The sequence below is a fragment of the Microcaecilia unicolor genome, chromosome 4 (genome assembly GCF_901765095.1).
Source record: "Microcaecilia unicolor chromosome 4, aMicUni1.1, whole genome shotgun sequence".
Classification (NCBI taxonomy): Eukaryota; Metazoa; Chordata; class Amphibia; order Gymnophiona; family Siphonopidae; genus Microcaecilia; species Microcaecilia unicolor.
The window spans coordinates 203,755,084-203,770,138 of NC_044034.1; the positions used below are offsets into that span (position 1 = coordinate 203,755,084).

The 15,055-nt window shown below is 44.4% G+C and overlaps 1 protein-coding gene across 3 annotated transcripts in view; it reads left to right on the forward strand.

Moving 5' to 3' along the window:
- VWCE (von Willebrand factor C and EGF domains) overlaps positions 1–15,055 on the forward strand; it is a 333,354-nt gene that overhangs the window by 131,523 nt on the left and 186,776 nt on the right. For all 3 annotated transcript variants that reach the window (XR_003941942.1, XM_030201137.1, XM_030201138.1), the window contains 4 exons: positions 2,814–2,936; positions 6,437–6,565; positions 8,986–9,105; positions 14,233–14,376. Coding sequence is in view for 2 of the 3 variants with exons in the window: in XM_030201137.1 (XP_030056997.1) it covers positions 2,814–2,936; positions 6,437–6,565; positions 8,986–9,105; positions 14,233–14,376 (516 nt within the window). In the remaining variant the exon portion in view is untranslated. The remainder of the gene's footprint in view (positions 1–2,813; positions 2,937–6,436; positions 6,566–8,985; positions 9,106–14,232; positions 14,377–15,055) is intronic.

Sequence of the window (15,055 nt, forward strand, 5' to 3'; positions counted from 1 at the left end):
TGGCACTTCTGCACGGAAAACATTTCTGCCTAAGCGTATTCTATAAGCGGCGCCTAGATTTAGGTGCGGTATATAGTATACACTAAGTCAATATAACATCACATAGCATGTATAAAAGAAGCACTTAACTGGAGCTTCCATTCATCACACTCCTAACGGGGACCCGTTTCACCTAAACAGGCTTTCTCAGCCAGACGTGTAACACACAGAGGGGCATAATCGAACGGAAACGCCTATCTCCATGGGCGTTTATCTCTGAGAACGGGTCCGTGAAGGGGCGGGCCGAACCATATTTTCGAAAAAATGGACGTTTTTTAGCTGGGCGTTTGTTTTTTTTTTTTAGCGATAATGGAAATTAAAAACTCCCAGCTCAAAAACGTCCTAATCTGAGCCATTTGGTTGTGGGAGGGGCCAGGATTGGTAGTACACTGGCCCCCCTGATATGCCAGGACACCAACTGGGCACCCTAGGTCAGTGCGGTGGACTTCAGAAAAAGCTCCCACATGCATAGCTCCCTTACCACGGGTGCTGAGCTCCCAACCCCCCTCCCCCAAAACCCACTACCCACAAATGTACAACACTACCAAAGCTCTTAGGGGTGAAGGGGGCACCTACATGTGGGTACAGTGGGTTTTGGAGGCCTCCCATTTACCAGCACAAGTGTTACAGGTGGGGGGGGGGGGGATGGGCCTGGGGCCACCTGGCTGAAGTGCACTGCGGTACCCACTAAAAGTGCTCCAGGGACTGCATACACGCAGGCCTCTAGGACTGGTTGCTGCTATATAACATTGGCACACCAGTTGACACCTGAAGACTAATCTCTAATCTCTCTGAAAACGTCCTTTATTGGAATAACCGCGTTTACTCACAGTTAACTGCAGATCAGAGGTTGTGCCCCACTGGCAACGAGTCTCCCTGGTACTGAGATGAGCAGTAGGTCAGAGCTGGCAGAATGCTGTACAATGCCCTCTTTCAGCCACATTCAAGGTAAGAACTAAGTTCTCTAACGTGGCTAGCACAGGAAAGGGAACTAAAACTGGCTTACAAAAATGGCCACAACCGCATGGACTACAACAGGAAACACAACAGGGCACACTCCGACCCAGTAGGCAGGGGGAAAAGCACCATGGGAGAAGAGCCTACCAACTACCAACATCGTGAGACTGTAACACAAGCTAATGAAATCACGGAGCCCAATACCCTACACCCACCACAATGCAATGCTGATGTGACCCTGTACTGCACCCGAGAGCCACATCTGACCCAGGGAAAGGCTGTGACAGGATCGAACACATTCTGCTGTCATGGAGGTGGGTACGGCATTTGAGGCTGGCATACAGGCTGGAAAAAAAGTTTTTAAAGTGGGTTTTTTTTTGGTGGGAGGGGGTTAGTGACCAATGGGGGAGTCCGGGGAGGTCATCCCCGATTCCCTCCAGTGGTCATCTGGGCAGTTGGAGCACTTTTTTGGGACTTGTTTGTGAAAAAAAAGGGTCCAAAAAAAGTGACCCAAAATCACGGTAAAAACGCCTTTTTTTTTTTTTCGATTATCAGCTAAAGACGCCCATCTCTCCTCGGCTGATAACCACACCCCAGTTCCGCCTCCGACATGCCCCCGTCAACTTTATTCGTTTCCGCGACGGAGTGCAGTTGGAAACGCCCAAAATTGGCTTTCGATTATACCGATTTGGGCGCCTTTGCGAGACAAACGTCTGTCTCCCGATTTAGGTCGCACTGTAGGCGTTTTTCTCTTTCGAAAATAAGCTGGATAGTCATTCATCCAGCATACTGTGTGATGTTATATGTCAGATAAAAGAAAAGACTTGGAACATTGACTGAATTCATTATGTAAATCACAATAAAACAGAAGATATTTTCATTGCCTTAAAATGTTGAAATTGTCTAGTTGAAAGAAATTAAATTGAACAAACAAAATTGAAATGATGATTTTCAGAGGTTTTTAGCCAATGATTGGTCTTAATCAGAAGAAGCCTTGGCTTTTGAAAATCAAGTGGATTGTGCCCAGCTGATGGCAATTACTTTTGACTGCTGAAGCTTTTTCCCCCCTTTTAAATGAAAAATTGCATATTTTTAAAACTTTTTTAAAAAATTGTTTTTTTTTTGAAGAACAGTACTTATTGTCACTGGATTCAGTAATTCTTTGGATGTGTATGGTTTGCACTATTTTTGATTTTTAGCTTCACTAAATTTTGTGGAACAGTTCATTATTGTTTGTGCAATTTTTGTGTTAAATCCCAGTGCATAGATTTTGGTGCAGAGGGCCATATTCTATAACAACGCATGTAAATTTTGAAATGCCCATGGAATACCCACCCCCCCCTCATAACCATGCCCCTTTTTGCCTGTGCGCATTAAAATTTGGACGCAGTGCATTACAGAATAAGCTTACATAAGTGCTGTTAACAGTGCTGATTGGTTTGTTAAGCCAATTAAGTTACACGTGTTGTTATAAAATACGCTTGGATTTTGGAGCAGAATGCTAGGCATGCTATATAGAATCCAGGGGTTAGCAGGTATCACAACATGCACAGACTAGAGTATGGTTCTTTTTTTTTCTCTTCATCAAATTCCTCAAAAAATGTATGGAATTATGTTAGAGTTAAAAAGGGACTGTCTGCATACACTGTGTACCTCCATAAGTAGGATATTACTTGAACTCCTATTTATTATGGTAAGAATGCAGAACCTTTCTGTCTCTTTTTCTCTTTCCCCCCACCTCCATTTATGGAAATGAGAGGCTTTCCATATCCAGTAACAATGTTGAGTCCCCTGCTTCTATAGCATTTTCCTTTCAGATATTGATGAGTGCTCAGAGAGCAGATCCCCCTGTCAGCAGAGATGCAAGAACAGCATTGGTAGCTACAGGTGTTCCTGTGGCCCTGGATTCCATCTGCATGTCAATGGGCACTCCTGCTTAGGTAAGCAGGTGAAAGGCAAGACCCACAGCACACATATATTTGAACACCCAGAGAAATATTGAGGGTGATGTATTAACCTGTGCTATTTTCTGTGGCTTAGCAGCCTGGTTTCTACAAAAGTTTGCTGCATATGCATGTGAGCTCCATGGCAAACTTCTGTGACACATTTTACATGTATTGCTGTGGCTTAAACTCTGCACCTTCTTGGCTAGCTGATTTCTACTGCAAGCTAAAAATGCTACAGCGGCATAGTAAAAGACCCCCCTATGTGCTGAATTTTGCAATGTTTGTAATCATTTCATGTGCTACCCAAGATATCTGCATAAATAAAATTACCAAAATCTAACCTAGATACAATAAAGCACGAAAATAGAATTTAAAGCATTATTATCAAGAAGATACTTAAGTGATTTAATTTGCCTTAATGTATCAAAACCCTTCCTGACTAAAGCATATATTTGCTTATTAAAAGTCAATCTATAATCTATAATTTCTCCCAAATATTTAAAAGAATCCACCACTGGAAAAGCCCTCCCAAAAAGCAGAGGAATAAAAGTCCACTGTTCCAAATGGCCAGTAAACCAATAGGCTATCGTCTTATTTAAATTTAAAACTAAAAAGTTTTCCTTCAACCAGTCAGAAACAGCAAGAAAACAACTTTGAAGTGCTGAAACATCAAATATAGTAGGGGATAATTTTAGCCACAGCTTCATCAGCATAACAATAATCCCTAAACCAAAACTTTAGATCAAAGCAATAAGAGAACTAATGAAGATATTAAATAATAAAGGTGAAATTGCGTATCCCTGTGGAACTCCACATTTTATATAAAAAGACTTTGAACTAAATTGATTTTGTATCACCTGAAAAGATCTATCTGCTAAAAATGAGGAGATCCATTGTAAAGCTATTGCAGGTTATCAATAGAAATCCAACAAAATAAAACATGGAAAAGAAAATAAGATGATACCTTTTTTATTGGACATAACTTAATACATTTCTTGATTAGCTTTCAAAGGTTGCCCTTCTTCTTCAGATCGGAAATAAGCAAATGTGGTAGCAAATAGTATATATAAGAGAAACATCAAAGCATTACTTTGACAGTCTGACAGGGTGGGAGGGTCGGGTTATGCATGGGGACATCAAAGCATTTCATTGATATTCTAACAGGATGGGTGTTGGTAGGTGAGAGGAGGGTAATAAACAGAGAAATACAGCTTTATGGTTTATAATGGGTTAGAAAACCCAGATTCTTATTAAGTCCTGTTTGTTGGGTGTCAAAATATTCAGTCATTCTTATTTCAAAGGTCTTACGTACCTGTCGGAAGGCCAGCACTGGTGGGGATGGGAATATCTCTTTCAGTAATTCATCTTCCTGGAGTAGCGGCTGTAGGTCTCTTATGATTTTCCTCAGTTTCTCCAGCTCTGGGTTGTATGTCACTACAAGGGGAATTCTGTCTGTGGCTTTTTTTTCTTTGTACTGTAGCAGATTTTCCCTGGGTGTTTTGAGGGAGGAGGCAGTACTGATTATTTTGGGGTTGTAGCCTTTCTGTTTGAAGGATGCAGTCAGGGTTTCAAGGTGTCTGTCTCTGACCTCTGGGTCCGAGCAGATACAGTGGTATCTTGTGGCTTGGCTAATCTTCCAATGTGGTATATATCATTCAGTGTAAAAAATGTAACGAAGGATGCTATATTGGAGAAACAGGCCAGATGCTTAAGACAAGATTCAATCTGCACAGACATCACATGAAAATAGCCGGTGCCAGTCAAGCCCCCACCCCTGTGGGCCAACACTTTACAAGACCAGAACACTGCACCAGTGATTTCACAGTAAGAATACTGAAAGGTAATTTTAAAACAATACAGGAACGTAAGACCTTTGAAATAAGAATGATTGAATATTTTGACACCCAACAAAGAGGACTTATTAAGGATCTGGGTTTTCTAACCCATTATAAACCATAAAGCTGTATTTCTCTGTTTATTACCCTCCTCTCACCTACCAACACCCATCCTGTTAGAATATCAATGAAATGCTTTGATGTCCCCATGCATACCCCGACCCTCCCACTCTGTCAGACTGTAAAAGTAATGCTTTGATGTTTCTCTTATATATACTATTTGCTACCACATTTGCTTATTTCCGATCTGACGAAGAAGGGCAACCTTTGAAAGCTAATCAAGAAATGTATTAAGTTATGTCCAATAAAAAAAGTATCATCTTATTTTCTTTTCCATGTTTTATTTTGTTTGATTTCTATTGATAACCTTTAAGAGTGGACTAACACGGCTACCACACCTCTCTACTTAAAGCTATTGCAGAAATTCCTACTGATTCTAAGTGTTTGCACAAAAGATCACGATCTATAAGATCAAAGGCCGAGGCTAAATCAATTGAAACTGCCAAATCATTATTGCCTCCATCTAATAATCCATAAAGTTCACTTAGAAAAAACAGCCCAAATATTCAGACCAAAGGTCCCTGCTGAGCCTGGATATTCAAATCCGGGCTGTTTCTGGTGACCAGCATTGAATATCCAAGATTTGTTCGGCTGGTTTGAAGATAACTAGCTATGTCAGACCAGCCAAAGATATACCAGGGTTTGACACAGCCAATTGACTGCCAAATCTGGTTAAAAAAATCAGCAGATAACCGGTTATCCGCCAGCTGCTAACTGCAGATATTCAGCAAAGGATAGCTGGTTATCCTCCACTAAATATCAGCGGATAGCCAGTTAAGTGTTATTTAAATGGTCAGCATCCATTCTGCCTGGCTACATAGTGCTAAATATCAGGTGGAAAGTCATTATGGCTTCAGTAATTTGTCCAGACCGAAATCCTGCTTGCCTAGGATGTAGTGTATTCACAGAATCTGAAAAACTAGTCAGTTCTTCCAAAACAATTTGTTCAGCAACCTTGGCCACAAAAAATAAATTGGTAATAGGTCTAAAATTATTTTATTTATTATTTATTTAAAGTTATATGGTTAGTCCACCACTGAATGATGGGCCTTAAATGCATAGGTGAAACATTTTAAAATAGTCAAGGGTGCAAAACAAAATACAAATTACCTCTGCCTGCACACAGTGAAGGAGCTTTCTTATATTGAGGGTGCTGATCACCCAGTCACACCCACAGAGCTGGAGCCTTTGCTTAAATGTGAGTTGTATTTCTAGATACCTGCAGTGTGTCAGATTCCAGCTAGGATGTAAATAGGCCGTTACTATGACACACTAAGGTGGGGGGAAGTTATCATTGCAGAGGCCCTACCTAGCAGTATGAGACTGAGAAAGGGAGTATAACTTAAAGAGAGGGTTTTTAGGGTTTTCAGGATTTTTGGGGCTTTGGATGTTTGTATGTTTCTCTGTAATGTTTTATGTATTATTTTATGAGTGTTATATTGCACTCCACCTAGATGGTTAGATAGGCAGGTTACAAAAGTTTTAAATAAATAAATAGTAATAAACTTCACTGATTTTTGTGTGTTTTTCTTGCTGTAGATATTAATGAGTGCAGATGGCTGGAGGAGCCTTTACTTTGCCAGCACTCTTGCCACAACACTTTTGGAAGCTTCTTTTGTTCTTGCCGGGCTGGCTTCTTGCTCAGTGCTGATAGAGTGTCATGTGATGGTAAGGAGCTGTGTAAGGGTAAAGCAGAAACCCAGACTTTCTAACTAATCCTAATAAATTAACAGCTAAGCATTGATTTGCATCATTACTCCTCAAGAAAGGGATCTGGGTGTCGTCGTCGTCGATGATACACTGAAACCTTCTGCTCAGTGTGCTGCTGCGGCTAGGAAAGCGAATAGAATGTTGGGTGTTATTAGGAAGGGTATGGAGTCCAGGTGTGCGGATGTTATAATGCCGTTGTATCGCTCCATGGTGCGACCGCACCTGGAGTATTGTGTTCAGTACTGGTCTCCGTATCTCAAAAAAGATATAGTAGAATTGGAAAAGGTACAGCGAAGGGCGACGAAAATGATAGTGGGGATGGGACGACTTTCCTATGAAGAGAGGCTGAGAAGGCTAGGGCTTTTTAGCTTGGAGAAGAGACGGCTGAGGGGAGATATGATAGAAGTGTATAAAATAATGAGTGGAATGGATCGGGTGGATGTGAAGCGACTGTTCACGCTATCCAAAAATACTAGGACTAGAGGGCATGAGTTGAAGCTACAGTGTGGTAAATTTAAAACGAATCGGAGAAAATTTTTCTTCACCCAACGTGTAATTAGACTCTGGAATTCGTTGCCGGAGAACGTGGTACGGGCGGTTAGCTTGACGGAGTTTAAAAAGGGGTTAGATAGATTCCTAAAGGACAAGTCCATAGACCGCTATTAAATGGACTTGGAAAAATTCCGCATTTTTAGGTATAACTTGTCTGGAATGTTTTTACATTTGGGGAGCGTGCCAGGTGCCCTTGACCTGGATTGGCCACTGTCGGTGACAGGATGCTGGGCTAGATGGACCTTTGGTCTTTCCCAGTATGGCACTACTTATGTACTTATGTACTTATATGTAATCACACATAGAAATTGTTGTTAGGAGACTAACAGGCTTTTTTTCGAAAGAGAAGGGCACCCATCTTTTGACACAAATCGGGAGATGGGCGTCCTTCTCCCAGGGTCGCCCAAATCAGTATAATCGAAAGCCGGTTTTGGGCGCCCTCAACTGCTTTCCATCGCAGGAGTGTGTCGGAAGCGTAGCAAACGCAGGACTTGGGGGTGCTTAACAAATGGGCGTCCTCGGCCGATAATGGAAAAAAGAAGGGCGTCCCTGACGAGCACTTGGCCGACTTTACTTGGTCCATTTTTTCTTACGACCAAGCCTCAAAAATGTGCCCAAACTGACCAGATGACCACCGGAGGGAATCGGGGATGACCTACCCTTACCCCCCCCCCCCCAGTGGTCACTAACCCCCTCCCACCTAAAAATTTTTGTTAAATATTTTTTGTCAGCCTCAAATATCATACCCAGCTCCATGACAGCAGTATGCAGGTCCCTGGAGCAGTTTTAGTGGGTACTGCAGTGCACTTCAGGCAGGCAGACCCAGGCCCATCCCCCCCCCCCACCTGTTAAACTTATGGTGGTAAATGTGAGCCCTCCAAAACCCACCAGAAACCCACTGTACCCACATCTAGGTGGTCCCCTTCATCCCTAAGGGCTATGGTAGTGGTGTACAGTTGTAGGGAGTGGGTTTGGGGGGGCTCAGCACACAAGGTAAGGGAGCTATGCACCTGAGAGCTTTTTCTGAAGTCCACTGCAGTGCCCCCTAGGGTGCCTGGTTGGTGTCCTGGCATCTGAGGAGGACCAGTGCACTATGAATGCTGGCTCCTCCCATGACCAAAGGGCTTGCATTTGGTCGTTTCTGAGATGGGCGTCCTCGGTTTCCATTATCGCAGAAAATCGGGGACCACCATCTCTAAGGAAGACTATCTCTAAGGTCGACCTAAATGTTGAGATTTGGGCGTCCACGACCGTATTATCGAAACGAAAGATGGCTGCCCATCTTGTTTCGATAATACAGGTTTCCCCGCCCCTTCGCAGGAATGTCCTGCGAGGACGCCCTCAGGAAAACTTGGGCGCCCCATTCGATTGTGCCCCTCCACGGGAGCAAATCTACAACTTGACACCTCAAGTTAGGTGCTTCAGTGCCACACACAGAGTGCCAATTCTATAATGGTATCATGGTGCTAAGATTCTGTTATAGAACGGTAGCGTAAATTGCCATCAATGCACTTATATTTAGGCGTGACCACTTATGCCAGGTCTATGGTTGGCATAAATTGGCACTCTTAAGTGCTCCATGCAGTGCACGTAACTTATAGTATTCTGTATAAGTTAGATGCGTAAGTTAGTGTCGTTCTCATGGCCCACCCATGCTTCACTTGCATGTAACCCTCTCACAGTTCCTCATCACAGTACGTACATACTACCTTATAGAATAGCGTGTAGTGCAATGCATTGTAACTGCATGCACCCAGGTAAAGGATTGCCTTTTAAATGGTAGATCTGAAGACCAAATTCTTTTATATCTATTGTGTTTATTGTAGATATTGATGAGTGTCTGGAGACGGAGACTTTATGTGCATTGAGGAGTTGTGTGAACACACTAGGGTCCTATCGTTGTGCTTGTCCCATCGGCTTCATGTGGCATGATAGAGATTGCAGGGGTAAGACAGACTCTTTTTTTTATTTTTCTTTCAAATGAATTTGCAGTGCTTGTAATGTGAGTTTCAAGTGCATTTGTAACATTTCTTTGAAATTGAAATTGGTGGGATGGATTTCAAACTCACTTGAAGTAAAATGACACGAACACTGTGAAGGTAGCTTAGAGATTAGATCAGTGAAGTCTGGTTCAAATCCCATTGATGCTCCTTGAACAAGTCACGTGGAGGGGCATAATTGAACGCGAATGCCCATCTCCATGGGCGCCTATATCCGTGGGCGCTTATATCCATGAACGGGACAACCCGTATTTTCGAAAAAAGATGGGCACCCATCTTTTTTCCGATAATACGGGTTGTGCGGGGCAAATGCCTAGGAGTTGGCCGTTTTTCAGCTGGGCGCTATCGGTTTTCAGCGACAATGGAAACCAAAGGCGCCTATCTCAAAAACAAAAAAATCCAAGGCATTGGGTCGTGGGAGGGGCTAGGATTCGTAGTGCACTGGTCCCCCTCACATGCCAGGACACCAACTGGGCACCCTAGGGGGCACTTTTACAAATTAACAAAAAACAGTAAAACAGCTCCCAGGTGCATAGCACCCTTCCCTTGTTTTCTGAGCCTCCCAAATCCCCCCAAAACCCACTGCCCACAAGTCTACACCATTACCATAGCCCTAAGGGGTGAAGGGGGGCACCTACATGTGGGTACAGTGGGTTTTTGGGGGGGGTTGGAGGGCTCAGCATTAACCAGCACAAGTGTAACAGGTGGGGGGGGATGGGCTTGGCTCCGCCTGGCAGAAGTCCACTGCACCCACTAACAACTGCTCCAGGGGTCTGCATACTGCTGTGATGGAGCTGGGTATGACATTTGAGGCTGGCATACAGGCTGGGAAAAAAGTTTTTAAAGTTCATTTTTTTGGTGGGAGGGGGTTAGTGACCACTGGGGGGAGTCAGGGGAGGTCATACCCGATTCCCTCCGGTGGTCATCTGGTCATTTAGGGCACTTTTTTGGGACTTGTTTGCGAAAAAAAAAGGGTCCAAAAAAAGCGACCTAAATTCTTGCTAAAAACGGCTATTTTTTTCCCATTATCGGTGAAAGCCGCCCATTTCTGATCGGCCGATAACCACGCCCCAGTCCCGCCTTCACCACGCCTCCGACATGCCCCCATCGACTTTGGCCATTTCCACGACGGAGTGCAGTTGAAGACGCCCAAAATCGGCTTTCGATTATACCGATTTGGCCGCCTACGGGAGAAAGACACCCATCTCCTGATTTGGGTCGAAATATGGGCATCTTTCTCTTTCGAAAATAAGCTGGTTAATGTACCATTGCGTCAGGAACAGTGGTGTCGCGAGGGCAGCTGACACCCGGGGCGGGTCGCCGCGGCGCACCCTCCCCCCTCCGGAGCGCAACCCCCCCCCCCCGAGAACATACCTGGAAGGCGGTGAGGGGCGGGCGGGAGAGCCAATCCGCCGAGTGCATGCCGCTGGGGGGGTGTCGGCGCCTCGCTGGTTCCCTGCTCTCTCTGCCCCGGGGCAGAGAGAGCAAGGAATCAGCGAGGCGCCGACACCCCCCAGCGGCGTGCACCCGGGGCGGACCGCCCCACCGCCCCCCCCTTCCTACGCCACTGCTCAGGAACAAAATCAGATTGAAAGCCCTCCACAGACAAGAAAGTAGCTACTGTACCTGAATGTAATTTGCCTTATTCTACTACTGAAAAGGTGCAAGCTACATCTTCCAACACCCCTCCCCCTCAAAAAACCTCCTCTAATACAGTGTTCATTGTAAACTAGAATGTGAGCAGTGATCTACATCAGTGGTTTTTCCTCAGGGACCACATGGCCAGCCGTGTTTTCAGGGTATCCACTATGAATATGCATGAGAGAGATTTGCATACTAATAAGGCAGTGATTGCAAATCTCTCTCATGCATATTTATTGTGGATATCCTAAAAACCCAGCTGGCCAGATGCTCCTGGAGGACTGGGTTGAAAACCACTGATCTAAGTGACGTGGAGGGGCATAATCGAAAGGGGCGCCCAAGTTTTCCTGAGGACGTCCTCGCAGGACGTCCCAGCAAAGGGGCGGGGAAACCCGTATTATCGAAACAAGATGGGCGTCCATTTTTCATTTCGATAATACGGTTGGGGACGCCCAAATCGCGAAATTTAGGTCGACCTTAGAGATGGTTGTCCCTGATTTCCAGCCATAATGGAAACCGAGGACGCCCATCTCAGAAACGACCAAATCCAAGCTATTCGTAGTGCACTGGTCCCCCTGACATTCCAGGACACCAACCGGGCACCCTAGTGGGTACTGCAGTGGACTTCAGAATTTGCTCCCAGGTGCATAGCTCCCTTACCTTGTGTGCTGAGCCCCCCAAAACTGACTCCCCCCAAAACCCACTCCCCACAACTGTACACCACTACCATAGCCCTAAGGGGTGAAGGGGGGCACCTAGATGTGGGTACAGTGGGTTTCTGGTGGGTTTTGAAGGGCTCACATTTACCACCACAAGTTTAACAGGTGGTGGGGGGGGGGGGGGGGGAATGGGCCTGGGTAAGCCTGCCTGAAGTGCACTGCAGTACCCACTAAAACTGCTCCAGGGACCTGCATACTGCTGTCATGGAGTTGGGTATGACATTTGAGCCTGGCATAGAGGTTGGTAAAAAATATTTTAAAAGGTTTTTTTTTAGGGTGGGAGGGGGTTGGTGACCACTGGGGGAGTAAGGGGAGGTCATCCCCGATTCCCTTCGGTGGTCATCTGGTCAGTTTGGGCACCTTTTTGAGGCTTGGTCCTAACAAAAAATGGACCAAGTAAAGTCGCCCAAGTGCTCGTCAGGGACGTTCTTCTTTTTTCCATTATCGGTCGAGGATGCCCATGTGTTAGGCACGCCCCAGTCCCTCCTTCGCTACGTTTCCGACACGCCCCCTTGAACTTTGGTTATCCCCTTGATGGAAAGCAGTTGAGGGCACCCAAAATTGGCTTTCGATTATGCCGATTTGGGGCGACCCTGGGAGAAGGACGCCCATCTCCCGATTTGTGTCGACAGATGGGCGCCCTTCTCTTTCGAAAATAAGCCTGACAGTGTGCAGAAATTTGAAGGGGCTGTAGGTTGGACACTCATTTATACCTGCTTCAGGTCTTGCATAATCCTTGTCTAACTTTTTGTTTAGACCTGGTTTTTGGAGGAGAGCTTGAGGGGGGTATTGTGCTTCCTTCTCTGGAAGTGTAAAAAATGTGAAGCTTGTTAGCTCCCTATGGATATGCATCTTTGCAAAATCTACCACCTACTGCACAAGCAAAGTCTCTTACACATATAAGCAGCAAAATTGTGTCTTATACATGCATGCAGATGCCAACCAAAGGGAAAGGAAAACACCCTATGTGAAAAAAACCTGAAGTTGGAGTAGGGAGACCAAAAAACTTCCAGCAGTTGACTATAAAGGGACCTGACACAGGACCATGTTTCAGCAGTGAACCACCTGCCTCAGGGGTCACAAATACTCTTGTCAGGATGTATCTGGAACCACGAGGTGTGATGGGATAAAAAGTGAAATCCAGAGGAAATGGTGTTATCCAACCAGAGAGTTAACACTATGAGATGTCAAAACAGCTTGCATAAACAATGGTAGAAACTTAGATTGTGAGCCCTCCTGGGACAGAGAAATATCCAGTGTACCTGAATGTAACTCACCTTGAGCTACTACTGAAAAAGGTGTGAGCAAAATCTAAGTAAATAATAAATGAAGCGCTCCAGAGTATTTGTGACCCCTGAGGCAGGCGGTTCACTGCCAAAACACGGTCCCATGTCGGGTCCCTTTCTTATTGGTGCTTTTTCAATAAAAGTGTATCTGGTTACATTCGACTGTTGGAAGTGTTTTGGTCCCCCCTACTCCGACTTCAGGCTATACATACATGTTCCACTGCTAATGTGTAAGCCCCTAGTGATGCCGTGATTTTTTGGAATGTTCTTTTATAAAATGACTTCTCCTGTTGTTTGTGTCACCAAAATCTATCTATCTATCTATCTATGTATCTCTTTTGTGGTGCTATGTGGGAAATTCTATAACACAACGTCTCCATTTAGGTACCTGATGACATGTGGTGGTGGGAGCCTATTCTGTAATGGCATGTAGGCACCCAGAGTCTATTATAGACTACTAACATAACCCGTTTAAGTGCTTGCAGTTACACAGCCGTAGATCTGGTGTATCTGCAGTTGAGGAAATGTGGCAGGGACACGTGTACTTACAATACTTTGTAGGTTACCTGTATAAGTGGAAGCTCTGCCCATTGCCCTCCCATGCTCCACTCATGTGAATTCCCTTGAGTTTAAGTGCTATGCCATTTACTTGCACCCTTACAGAATAGTGCTTAGGTACCTTGCTGGCACTTTCACATGTAAGCATAAACTTAGCCATGAAAGTGCTAATATTCTGTAAATGTACACATGCATGGGGCGCATAAAAGCAGGCACCCAGTTATAGAATTGTCCTGTATATGTATTTTAGTAAAACCTCCATGTTCACTGAGCCTTTCCTAAAATATATTTGTGGTTTTTGGAACACATGGACCTGTAGCATGATATGAGTTTAATTGTCTGAGTTATTGATTTTGCTGGAAAATACACACATACATTTATTTATTTGTAAAAAATATATATTGCAAAGACTTCTTGGAGCAGTATCAGAAAAACAGGTCTGACCTTCACCCACAACTTAAGCAAAGTAACCTCCATGTCTACTGGACAAAAACATCCAGAAGTCACACAGCATCATTTCTGTTGAAAATAAGTGGTTTCCATATTCACCCACCTGGTATAATGAGCAAAGCCTAGAGCAGGGGTTTTCAACCCAGTCCTTGGAACACACCTAGCCAGTCAGGTTTTCAGGATTCCTACAATGAATATGCATGAGATAAATTTGCATGCAAATCTTTCTCATACATATTCATTCAAAATGATATCCTGAAAACCAGACTGGCTGAGTGTGTCCCGAGGACTGGAGTAGGAACTCTGGCCTAGAGAGAACCCTTTTGAAAATGTAATAACAGAATTCATTCTGAAGAGAAGGTGCAGCGCAGCGGTCCATGTACTTATTTTTTTTATCTCTGATCTTATTTTCTTTAAAGATGTGGATGAGTGCTCCCCCTTGCCTGATCACTCCTTCTCCATTTCTTCTCCTTGTCAGCAAATATGCACCAATACAGCTGGAAGCTACCTCTGTTCTTGCCACAAGGGTTACGAGCTGGCACTGGATGGACACACATGCCAAGGTATGTACAGAGTAAAACTTGCCTGTAAATGGAAGGAGGATGGTTGTGATTGAGCTGTGCTTTGGTGATTCCCCTACCTCTGTGGCTTCTTCATTTCTGAGCTACAGTTTTCTGCACATGAACTAAGAATATATCATCTCTTAAAATGAAACCCTAAGACCAGTGATTAGTATGGTTATTCTGAATATAAAGATAAATTTTCAAAGACTTAGGAGGTTATCTGAAGTAGGGCAGATAGGAATAAAATGGTACCTGTGGCAAATACAGAGAGCTGGAGCTTTTAGGACAGTCCTGGATTTCTCAGCAGTCCATCCTGGTGCATTATGGGACTTGCAGCACTGATTTCAATGGACAGGATCAGTTACTACAAATCCTACACTGCATTGGGAAACAGGACTGGCCAAAAAAGTCTCCAGTTTGGAACTGGGTAACTTGGCATCTCTGCAGATAACATGCTCTAGTCTTTAGTAAAAGACCCTCTTAGTCACCCATTGAATGAGTTACAAAGAGTTAATGCACCTAGAAAGCCAGGCATATATAAGGGTATGTAGATTTTAGCTTCTAGAAAGCACACTTGCAAACATGCCTGCATAGCCAGGTATCCTGGGGTGAATGGGAGAAAGGGTTGGATGCAGTAGCTTAGCTAGGTGGGGCGCAGGGGGAGCAACCGCTTCCCCAA